Raw genomic sequence first — 12,112 nt, forward strand, 5'->3', positions numbered from 1 at the left:
ACTCAATACCCCGTCCGATGAAGGAAAGCATGCCGTATGCCTTCTTGACCACTCTATTGACCTGCGTTGCCACCTTCAGGGAACAATGGACCTGAACACCCAAATCTCTCTGTACATCAATTTTCCCCAGGACTTTTCCATTTACTGTATAATTTACTCTTGAATTGGATCTTCCAAAATGCATCACCTCGCATTTGCCCTGATTGAACTCCATCTGCCATTTCTCTGCCCAACTCTCCAGTCTATCTATATTCTGCTGTATTCTCTGACAGTCCCCTTCACTATCTGCTACTCCACCAATCTTAGTGTCGCCTGCAAACTTGCTAATCAGACCACCTATACTTTCCTCCAAATCATTTATGTATATCACAAACAACAGTGGTCCCAGCACGGATCCCTGTGGAACACCACTGGTCACACGTCTCCATTTTGAGAAACTCCCTTCCACTGCTACTCTCTGTCTCCTGTTGCCCAGCCAGTTCTTTATCCATCTAGCTATTACACCCTGGACCCCATGAGAGTTCACTTTCTCCATCAGCCTACCATGGGGAACCTTATCAAACGCCTTACTGAAGTCCATGTATATGACATCTACAGCCCTTCCCTCATCAATCAACTTTGTCACTTCCTCAAAGAATTCTATTAAGTTGGTAAGACATGACCTTTCCCTGCACAAAACCATGTTGCCGATCACTGATAAGCCCATTTTCTTCCAAATGGGAATAGGTCCTATCCCTCAGTATCTTCTCCAGCAGCTTCCCTACCACTGACGTCAGTCTCACCGGTCTATAATTACCTGGATTTTCCCTGCTACCCTTAAACAAGGGGACAACGTTAGCAATTCTCCAGTCCTCCGGGACCTCACCCGTGTTTAAGGATGCTGCAAAGATATCTGTTAAGGCCCCAGCTCTTTCCTCTCTCGCTTCCCTCAGTAACCTGGGATAGATCCCATCCGGACCTGGGGACTTGTCCACCTTAATGCCTTTTAGAATACCCAACACTTCCTCCCTCCTTATGCCGACTTGACCGAGAGTAATCAAACATCTGTTCCTAACCTCAACATCCTTCATGTCCCTCTCCTCGGTGAATACTGATGCAAAGTACTCATTTAGAATCTCACCCATTTTCTCTGACTCCATGCATAGCTTTCCTCCTTTGTCCTTGAGTGGGCCAATCCTTTCTCTAGTTACCCTCTTGCTCCTAATATATGAATAAAAGGCTTTGTGATTTTCCTTAACCCTGTTTGCTAAAGATATTTCATGACCCCTTTTAGCCCTCTTAATTCCTCGTTTCAGATTGGTCCTACATTCCCGATATTCTTTCATGCTTCGTCTTTCTTCAGCCTCCGAGACCTTACGTATGCTTCCTTTTTCCTCTTAGCTAGTCTCACAATTTCACCTGTCATCCATGGTTCCCTAATCCTGCCCTTTCTATCCCTCATTTTCACAGGAACATGTCTCTCCTGCACGCTAATCAACCTCTCTTTAAAAGCCTCCCACATATCGCATGTGGATTTACCTTCAAACAGCTGCTCCCAATCTACATTCCCTAGCTCCTGCCGAATTTTGGTATAGTTGGCCTTCCCCCAATTTAGCACTCTTCCTTTAGGACCACTCTCGTCTTTGTCCATGAGTATTTTAAAGCTTACGGAATTGTGATCACTCTTCCCAAAGTAGTCCCCTACTGAAACTTCAACCATCTGGCCGGGCTCATTCCCCAACACCAGGTCCAGTATGGCCCCTTCCCAAGTTGGACTATTTACATACTGCTCTAGAAAACCCTCCTGGATGCTCCTTACAAATTCTGCTCCATCAAGACCTCTAACACTAAGTGAATCCCAGTCAATGTTGGGAAAATTAAAATCTCCTATCACCACCACCCTGTTGCTCCTACATCTTTCCATAATCTGTTTACATATTTGTACCTCTATCTCACGCTTGCTGTTGGGAGGCCTGTAGTACAGCCCCAACATTGTTACTGCACCCTTCCTATTTCTGAGTTCTGCCCATATTGCCTCACTGCTCGAGTCCTCCATAGTGCCCTCCTTCAGCACAGCTGTGATATCCTCTTTGACCAGTAATGCAACTCCTCCACCCCTTTTACCTCCCTCTCTATCCCGCCGGATGCATCGATATCCTGGGATATTTAGTTGCCAATCATGCCCCTTCCTCAACCAAGTCTCAGTAATAGCAATAACATCATACTCCCAGGTACTAATCCAAGCCCTAGGTTCATCTGCCTTACCTACTACACTTCTTGCAATAAAACAAATGCACCTCAGACCACCAGTCCCTTTGCGTTCATGATCTGCTCCCTGTCTACTCTTTCCCTTAGTCACGCTGACTTCATTATCTAGTTCCTTACAGGCTTTAGTTACTACCTCCTTACTGTCCACTGACCACCTCATTTGGTTCCCATCCCCCTGCCACATTAGTTTAAACCCTCCCGAACAGCGTTAACCTCCATCATGTCGCACCCCCACCTCCGTTTTTCAAATGAAAAAAGTCCGTGTTTATCCAACCTCTCCTCATAGCTAATACCCTCCAGACCAGGCAACATCCTGGTAAACCTCTTCTGTACCCTCTCCAAAGCCTCCACGTCCTTCTGGTAGTGTGGTGACCAGAATTGCACGCAATATTCTAAGTTTGGCCTAACTAAGGTACAGCTGCAGCATGACTTGCCAATTTTTATACTCTATGCCCCGACCGATGAAGGCAGGCATGCCGTATGCCTTCTGGACTACCTTATCCACCTGCGTTCCCACTTTCAGTGACCTGTGGACCTGTACGCCCAGATCTCTCTGCCTGTCAATACTCCTAAGGGTTCTGCCATTTACTGTATACCTCCCACCTGCATTAGACCTTCCAAAATGCATTACCTCACATTTTGTCCGGATTAAACTCCATCTGCCATTTCTTCGCCCAAGTCTCCAACTGATCTATATCCTGCTGTATCCTCTGACAATCCTCATCACTATCCGCAACTCCACCAACCTTTGTGTCGTCCGCAAACTTACTAATCAGACCAGCTACATTTTCCATATATATATATATATATATATATATATATATATATATATATATATATTGCTCCCAGCACTGATCCCTGCGGAACACCACTCGTCACATCCCTCCATTCAGAAAAGCACCCTTCCACTGCTACCCTCTGTCTTCTATGACTGAGCCAGTTCTGTATCCACCTTGCCAGCTCCCTTCTGATCCTGTGTGACTTCACCTTTTGTACCAGTGTGCCATAAGGGACCTTGTCAAAGGCTTTACTGAAGTCCATATAGATAGCATCCACTGCCTTTCCTTCATCAATCATCTTTGTCACTTCCTCACAAAACTCAATAAAATTAGTGAGACACGACCTCCCCTTCACAAAACCATGCTGTCTCTCGCTAATGTTCGTTTGTTTCCAAATGGGATTAAATCCTGTCCTGAAGAATCGTCTCCAATAATTTCCCTCCCACTGACGTAAGGCTCACCGGCCTATAATTTCCTGGATTATCTTTGCTACCCTTCTTAAACAAAGGAGCAACATTGGCTATTCTCCAGTCTTCTGGGACCTCACCTGTAGCCAATGAGGATGCAAAGATTTCTGTCAAGGCCCCAGTAATTTCTTCCCTTGCCTGCCTCAGTATTCTAGGGTAGATCCCATCAGGCCCTGGGGACTTATCTACCTTAATGCTTTGCAAGACACCCAACGCCACTCCTTTTTGATAATGAGATGACTGAGACTATCTGCACTCCCTTCCCTAGGCTCTTCATCCACCAAGTCCTTCTCTTTGGTGAATACTGATGCAAAGTACTCATTTAGTACCTCGCCCATTTCCTCTGGCTCCACACATAGATTCCCTTCTCTGTCCTTGAGTGGGCCAACCCTTTCCCTGGTACCCTCTTGCTCTTTATATAAGTATAAAAAGCCTTGGGATTTTCCTTAATCCTGTTTGCCAATGACTTTTCATGACTCCTTTTAGCCCTCCTGACTCCTTGCTCAAGTTCCTTCCTACTGTCTTTATATTCCTCAAGGGATTCGTCTGTTCCTAGCCTTCCAGCCCTTAAGAATACTTCCTTTTTCTTTTTGACTAGGCTCACAATATCCCGCGTTATCCAAGATTCCCGAACCACAACCATCTTCCTTTGCGCTAGGTGTGACTGCAGCCAGTGCTGAGTTTTCCCCCTGATTCCCATTGACCTCAGTTTTGCTAGGGCTCCTTGATGCCATACTCTGTCAAATGCTGCCTTGATGTCAAGGGCAGTCACTCTCACCTCACCTTGAGTTCAGCTCTTTTGTCCATGTTTGAACCAAGGCTGTAATGAGGTCAGGAGCTGAGTGGCCCTGACGGAACCCAAACTGAGCATCAGTGAGCAGGTTATTGTCGAGTATTTGCCGCTTAATAGCTTGCTGATGATCGAGAGTAGACTGAAGGGGCAGTAATTGGCCGGATTGGATTTGCCCTATTTTTTGGAAACCGGACACACCTGGGAGTTCTTTCACATTGCTGGGTGGAAAGCAATATTGTAGCTGGACTGGAACAGTTTGGCTTGGGGCGCAGCTAGTTCTGGAACACAGCCTTCAGCACTACAGCTGGGATGTCACTGGGCTATGGATATCTTTTGCTCTGTCCAGCATGCTCAGCTGTTTCTTGATATGATATGGAGTGAATCAGATTGGTTAATGTCTGGCATCTGCGATGCTGAGGACCTCGGGAGGAGGCCGAGATAATCATCCACTCAGCACTTCAGTGGCTGAAGATGGGTTCAAACGCTCCAGCCTTGGTCTTTGCACTGACATGCTGGGCTTTTCCATCATTCAGGATGGGGACATTTGTGGAGCCGCCTCCTCCATTAGTTGTCTAATTCTCAACCGCTATTAACGACTGGAAGTGGTGGGACTCCAGAGCTTTGATCTGCTTAGTTGGTTGGATTGCTTGCCTCTTATCTCGTGCATGCTGCTTCTGCTGTTTTTAAGCATGTTTCTAGTCTTATGTTGTAGTTTCACCATATTTTTAGGTATGTCTGCTGCAGCTCCTGTCATGGGTGCCGATGGTCCTCATTGAAGCAGGATTGGTCCCTTGCCTTGCTGGTAATGGTGAGGGAGATTGTGCTGGATGTTCTTTTTGCTGCTTTGACTGTCATTGATAAACTCAGCACAGGCCGAGTTTCATACCTGGAATCTCCCAGGTCTGTGTAATGTACAGTGTACTGTGTACTTCGTAACTGAGTAAAGCCAGCTGTTGGAAAAGCCTTTTCATCCAGAGTCTTGGAAAGCTCCTTTGTAGTGGATTGTGATCCTAGCCCTTTTTTGGGTAACTTCAGATGATCACTCTCACTTAAGGTTGAGAAAGACACATCTCTCAGGCAGTTGAATGGGTCTGAAGAACTGATCTAACTCACCCCAAAGGAAAGGTACCAACTGAGAATAATGCTGTCCTCCAGATAGCCTTTTTGATGAGTTTTAGCCAGGTTATAACAAATCTAGTCTGGGAATCTTTCCTCAGTAATGTACCTCCTCACCAAAGAGTGCAAGGAGATGGGGTCAGGAGTTAGTGATGCATAAGATAATGAGACCATATGATTTCTAAATTATATAAAAGTTTAACTAAGAACTGAACATAGAATTCACAGTTGGTGAGATGGTCAATTGCAACATTAATAGTTCTGGGAAAAGAAAGAAAGTATAATCTTGTTTCTAGTCGAGAATCCAGTTTTTAAATCTAAATATTGTGACAGTAAAATATTTAAGATTTCCGGTTGTTAAACTAACATTTACCTTAATTCCCTGAGTATAAGGCTGCAGAGTTTAGCAAGATACTTCTGTCCCTTTTAAGGGCAGAACTATCGTCTCCTCATCCCAATAGCCATACCTTTTACCTTGAGACACGTTGGAGCATGTCCAAAGAATCTAAACACAAAAATCTGCTTTGTGGTTCGAATATTTATACTGTTTCTAAGTTGCATTACTAATTTTTTTTTATGTATGGGGGTGTTGCCTCTTTTGCAACTAGGTTCGTCCCTCTTTATTTACCAAATAGGGCTGCATAACTGTTAATTCTTGGTTAAGATCAATCTTTGATTTCTAAGAAGGGCTAGGCTAACAGCAAGCTGATGGTCTCTTCTGGTGGTCAATATCCATTAGTCCTCTAACTGTTTCAAGATTATAATTCAGTTTTGTCAAAAATTCAGTTGACTCTGGATTAGGGCTGTCTGCAGAAAACAATTTTAATCCAGTATTACGCTGTGCTAACACTTGCATGACCATTTGTAAAACTGTTATCAGTGTTTTATTGTGTGATGAGGTTTGTGACTTTTGGCAATGAATCCTCCTTATCAGAATCTGCCTCTGTTCTGAGATGAGGCAAGTCCTTCAACACAGAGGCATGCCCATGAACTTTTTTAACCTTTTAGGAAGCTGAACTTTGCTTTTAATTTTTTAAACCCTAATTCTTAGGAAAATAACAGCTCATTCAGGTCAGGTTCCTTCACATCTTCACTTTTCAGAGTGCACAAATTGTCTTTCATGTAATGCCTGAACAAACTTTTTTCCTGTACATTTGGGTGAGGTCTTGAATCATTCTGGTCTTCCCTGCTTTGTGGCCCACATTGTGCATGGTCAGTGCTGAATTAATGCTGTGAATTTGTGGCATTGGTGGTAACTGTATGCTTGTGGCCAGTCTGCATGAGCATTCTTTGTGCAGAGCTTTTTGAAATGAAAGTTGTTTTGCCAAAAAGCAAATCCTATTGGTTCAAAAAAGCCAGGGATTTTCCTTTTCCCTCAGATCAAATAGGAACAGTGAAAAACTATCCTAACCTGAAATGCACTTTAAACATAATTTCAAAATGGTCTCATCTTGTTCGATTCAACATTTTTTTCAATTTGATGATCTTGTTGCCAGTAAATATTTTTGGAGTACTAGTGTATGACTTGAAGGCACTGTAGATTCCTATCTGACAGGAAAGTAGAATGGCTTTGCATGAACTCCTCCATGGCAGTAGCTCTGATATAACTGATGCAGCTACATGAAGTGGAGTATGGCCCATGGCGTGTATTGTGATCAAGAATTATAAATCAATCCAGTCCATAACATGTTATGTAGACAATTGCCGTCAAGTGTGTGTGGGAATAAGTGGAGGAGGAATTGCGCTGACTAAGGAACACTAAGATTGAAAGTGAATTGTCAGATTGCAATACAAGATGCAGCAGGACCCACTGATCAATAAGAGGTTTGAGGTATCTCGAGAGAGTCTGTTTGGGAAGAGCCCGTGTTTATTTCTTTCCAGTTCTTCAAATTTTGCTTTCCTTATTTCAGGGATAGAGACTGGAGAAGTGATTTTGAAAGATCCACCCAGCGTGTCTGAAATACAGACATCAGCTCCAATCACCCTGCACTGTCAAATTGATGGACACCCCCGGTAAGGGAACCTTTCCTATATTGAACAGTTCCAATGGTTAGGCGGGACAGGCATCATTTGTTTGTGATTAAAACTGTATTCAGTAAGGTACAGCATTTTAAATTGAAAGTCAATTATGGTGGTTTATTATGTAAGTTACTGCTGGTGGCAAATATAAATTGTTATCCTGGTAGGTAAATATGAATGTAAGTTGGTAATTACGTTAACTCTCAAATAGGGAAAAATAGAGAAAAATGTTTGTATATCTTCCAAGTGGAGTTAGTGAAACTCTGAATAATGGTTGATGTAATATCTCAGTTCGGTTCCTAGGTATTTTGGCTTTATATGATTTGCTCGTCACTTATCAGCTGAAGATTTCTCCTCTTCAAAAATACAATTCAACTCATCTTGGGATTTGTTTATCTTTCTTGCAGTATTATTTTTCCCTTCCCCTCCTGTCTCCCTAAACAGTTACAGATTGTTCTCATGAATCTGTGCCAAACGCCACCATGTAAATATTCTAACTTTTGAAGTAACTGAACTCCAAACCCTTGGCCGATGCTTGTGAGTGGGCCTCTGGTTTTCATTTTTCTTTTACTGCATTCAAATGCAACTTGTATTGCTTTCACAAAGCATAATACTAAAATGAATTGAATTACACCTTCAGTCCTCTGGCCTTTGCGTTGCTTGTCTGTACCTGGCGCAGGCGACATTTTTTTTCTTCCATGGCATGTGGGCGTAGTTGGCAAGGCCAGCATTTGTTGCCCATCCCTGATTTCCCTTGACAATTGAATAGCTTGCTAAGCCATTTCAGAGGGAGTTGAGGGTCAACCACATTGCTGTGGGTCTGGAGTCACGTGCAAGTCAGATCAGGTAGGGACAGCAGATTTCCTTCTCTAAAGGACATGAGTGAATCAAAGCAAGAAATGCTGGAAATACTGAGCAGGTCTTGCAGCATCTGAGAGAGAAGCAGAGTTAACGTTTCAGGTCAGTGACCCTTCATCAAAACTGAACCAGATGGGTTTTTACGACGATGATAGTTTCATGGCACCATTACTGAGACTAGCTTTCAATTCGAGATTTTATTTTTAAATTAACTGAACTTATTAATTGAATTTAAATTCCACCAGCTGTCGTGGTGAGATTTGACCCAGTGTCCCCAGGGCATTAACCTGGGCTTCTGGATTATCAATTCAGTGACATTGCCATGACACCACTGTCTCTCTACAGTTCAGTTCGATCAATTTTGCCTGCTGGTAGAGAGAAGAAATATTCTCGTACGAAACAGGGAAAAGATGTTCCAAGAATCATCGGGACTATAGTATTATATTTTTCATTTGAGCTTTAGTGGGTTTAACTTTAACATCAGATTTCATTTGTTGAAAGTAGTCAACTGGTTCAATCCTAAACGCAAATGTTTTACTTATCTGCTGCCAGTGGGTATGTAACACAAACCAGGGTGATTCCTTTTTTTAATTCTTTCATGGGATATGAATGTCGCTGGAAGACCAGTATTTATTGCCCATCCCTAACAGTCCTTGTGACGGTGGTGGTGAGCCACCTTCTTGAACTGCTGCAGTCCATGTGGTGTAAGTACACCCAAAGTGCTGTTAGGAAGGGAGTTGCAGGTTTTTGACCCAGTGCCAGTGAAGGAAATCGGGATGGTTTTTGGCTTGCAAGGGAATTTGCAGGTCGTGGTGTTCCCATGCGTCTGCTGCCCTTGATCTTCTAGGTGGTAGAGATTGCAGGTTTGGTGAGTTAATGCAGTGCATCTTATATATGATGCACACTGCTGCCACTGTGAGCCGGTAGTGGAGGGAGTGAATGCTTAAGGTGGTGGCTGGGATGCCAGTCAAGCGGGCTGCTTTGTCCTGGATGGTGATGAGCCTGCTGAGTGCTGTTGGAGAGTATTCCATCACACTCCTGACTTGTGCCTTGTAGATGGTGGACAGGCTTTGGGGAGTCAGGTGGTGAGTTACTCTCAGCGGAATTTCCCAGCCTCTGACCTGCTCTTGTAGTCACAGTATGACTACTCTAGTTCACTTTCTGGTCAACAGCAACCTCCAGGCTGTTGATGGGGGATTCAGTGATGGTAATGCCATTGAACGTCCAGGGGAAATGGTTAAATTCTCTCATCGGAGATGGTCATTGCCTGTGGTGCGAATGTTGCTCGCCACTTATCAGACCAAGCCTGGATATTGTCCAGGTCTTGCTGCATTTCTACACAGACTGCTTCAGTATCTGAGGAGTCATGAATGGTGCTGAACATTGTGCAATCATCAGCGAATATCCCCACTTCTGACCTTTTATGATGAAGGGAAGATCATAGAACAGCACAGTACAGGCCCTTCGGCCCACGATGTTGTGCCGAACCTTTAACCTACTCTAAGATCAAACTAACTACCTACCCTTCATTCTACTACCATCCATGTACCTATCCAAGAGTCACTTAAATGCCCCTAATGTATCTGCTTCTACTACCACCGCTGGCAGCGCATTCCACGCACCCACCACTCTCTGTGTAAAGAACCTACCTCTGACATCTCCCCGAAACCTTCCTCCAATCACCTTAAAATTATGCCCCCTGGTGATGGCCCTTTCCACCCTGGGAAAAAGTCTCTGACTATCCACTCTATCTATGCCTCTCATCATCTTGTACCCCTCTATCAAGTCACCTCTCATCCTTCTTCGCTCCAGTGAGAAAAGCCCTAGCTCCCTCAATCTTTCTTCGTAGGACATGCCCTCTAGTCCAGGCAGCATCCTGGTAAATCTCCTCTGCACCCTCTCTAAAGCTTCCACATCCTTCCTATAATGAGGTGACAAGAACTGAACACAATATTCCAAGTGTGGTCGAACCAGGGCTTTATAGAGCTGCAGCATAACCTCGCGGCTCTTAAACTCAATCCCCCTGTTATTGAAAGCCAACACACCATACGCCTTCTTAACAACCCTATCAACTTGGGTGGCAACTTTGAGCGATCTATGGACATGGACCCCAAGATCCCTCTGTTCCTCCACACTACCAAGAATCCTGTCTTTAAGCCTGTATTCCGCATTCAAATTCGACCTTCCAAAATGAATCACTTCACACTTTTCCAGGTTGAACTCCATCTGCCACTTCTCAGCCCAGCTCTGCATCCTGTCAATGTCCCGTTGCAACCTACAACAGCCTTCCACACTATCCACAACTCCAGCAACCTTCGTGTCATCGGCAAACTTGCTAACCCAGCCTTCCACTTCCTCATCCAAGTCATTTATAAAAATCACAAAAAGCAGAGGTCCCAGAACAGATCCTTGTGGAACACCACTGGTCACCGAGCTCCATGCTGAATACTTTCCATCTACTACCACCCTCTGTCTTCTATGGGCCAGCCAATTTTGTATCCAGACAGCCAACTTTCCCTGAATCCCATGCCTCCTTACTTTCTGAATGAGCCTACCATGGGGAACCTTATCAAACGCCTTGCTAAAATCCATATGCACCACATCCACTGCTCTTCCTTCATCAATGTGTTTTGTCACATCTTCAAAGAATTCAATAAGGCTTGTGAGGCATGACCTGCCCCTCACAAAGCCATGCTGACTGTCTCTAATCAAACCATGCTTTTCCAAATAATCATAAATCCTGTCTCTCAGAATCCTCTCCAATAATTTGCCCACTACCGACGTAAGACTGACTGGTCTGTAATTCCCAGGGTTATCCCTATTCCCTTTCTTGAACAAGGGAACAACATTTGCCACCCTCCAATCATCCGGTACTACTCCAGTGGACAGTGAAGATGCAAAGATCATCGCCAAATGCGCAGCAATCTCTTCCCTCACTTCCCGTAATATCCTTGGGTATATCCCGTCTGGCCCCGGGGACTTATCTGTCCTCATAACATTCAAAACTTCCAGCACATCCTCCCTCTTAACCTCAACCTGTTCGAGCATATCAGCCTGTTCCACGCTGTCCTCGCAAACGACCAGGTCCCCCTCACTAGTGAATACTGAAGCAAAGTATACATTTAGGACCTCCCCTACCACCTCCGACTCCAGGCACAAGTTCCCTCCACTATCCCTGATCGGCCCTACCCTCACTCTGGCCATCCTCTTGTTCCTCACATAAGTGTAGAACGCCTTGGGATTTTCCTTAATCCTACCCGCCAAGACTTTTTCATGTCCCCTTCTAGCTCTCCTAAGTCCATTCTTCAGTTCCTTCCTGGCTACCTTGCAACCCTCCAGAGCCCTGTCTGATCCTTGCTTCCTCAACCTTAAGTAAGCTTCCTTCTTCCTCTTGACTAGCTGTTCCACATCTCTTGTCATCCAAGGTACCTTCACCCTACCATCCCTTCCTCATCGGGACAAACCTATCCAGCAGTCGCAGCAAGTGCTTCCTAAACAACCTCCACATTTCTGTCATGCATTTCCCTGAGAACATCTGTTCCCAATTTATGCTCCTCAGTTCCTGCCTAATAGCATTGTAATTCCCCCTCCCCCAATTAAATATTTTCCCATCCCGTCTGCTCCTGTCCCCCTCCATGACTATAGTAAAGGTCAGGGAGTTGTGATCACTATCACCGAAATGCTCTCCCACCGAGAGATCTGCCACCTGGCCTGGTTCGTTGCCAAGCACCAAGTCCAACATAGTCTCCCCTCTCGTCGGCCTATCTACATACTGAGTCAGGAAACCTTCCTGGACACACCTGACAAAAACCGCTCCATCCAAACTATTTGCA

At 44.6% G+C, this 12,112-nt stretch overlaps 1 protein-coding gene across 4 annotated transcripts in view; it reads left to right on the plus strand.

The window, feature by feature from the left end:
* LOC137366035 (inactive tyrosine-protein kinase 7-like) overlaps positions 1–12,112 on the plus strand; it is a 583,411-nt gene that overhangs the window by 299,818 nt on the left and 271,481 nt on the right. For all 4 annotated transcript variants that reach the window (XM_068028160.1, XM_068028157.1, XM_068028158.1 and 1 more), the window contains one exon: positions 7,313–7,415. In XM_068028160.1, the coding sequence (XP_067884261.1) occupies positions 7,313–7,415 (103 nt within the window). The remainder of the gene's footprint in view (positions 1–7,312; positions 7,416–12,112) is intronic.

This window comes from Heterodontus francisci, chromosome 3, assembly GCF_036365525.1.
Source record: "Heterodontus francisci isolate sHetFra1 chromosome 3, sHetFra1.hap1, whole genome shotgun sequence".
Taxonomy (NCBI): Eukaryota; Metazoa; Chordata; class Chondrichthyes; order Heterodontiformes; family Heterodontidae; genus Heterodontus; species Heterodontus francisci.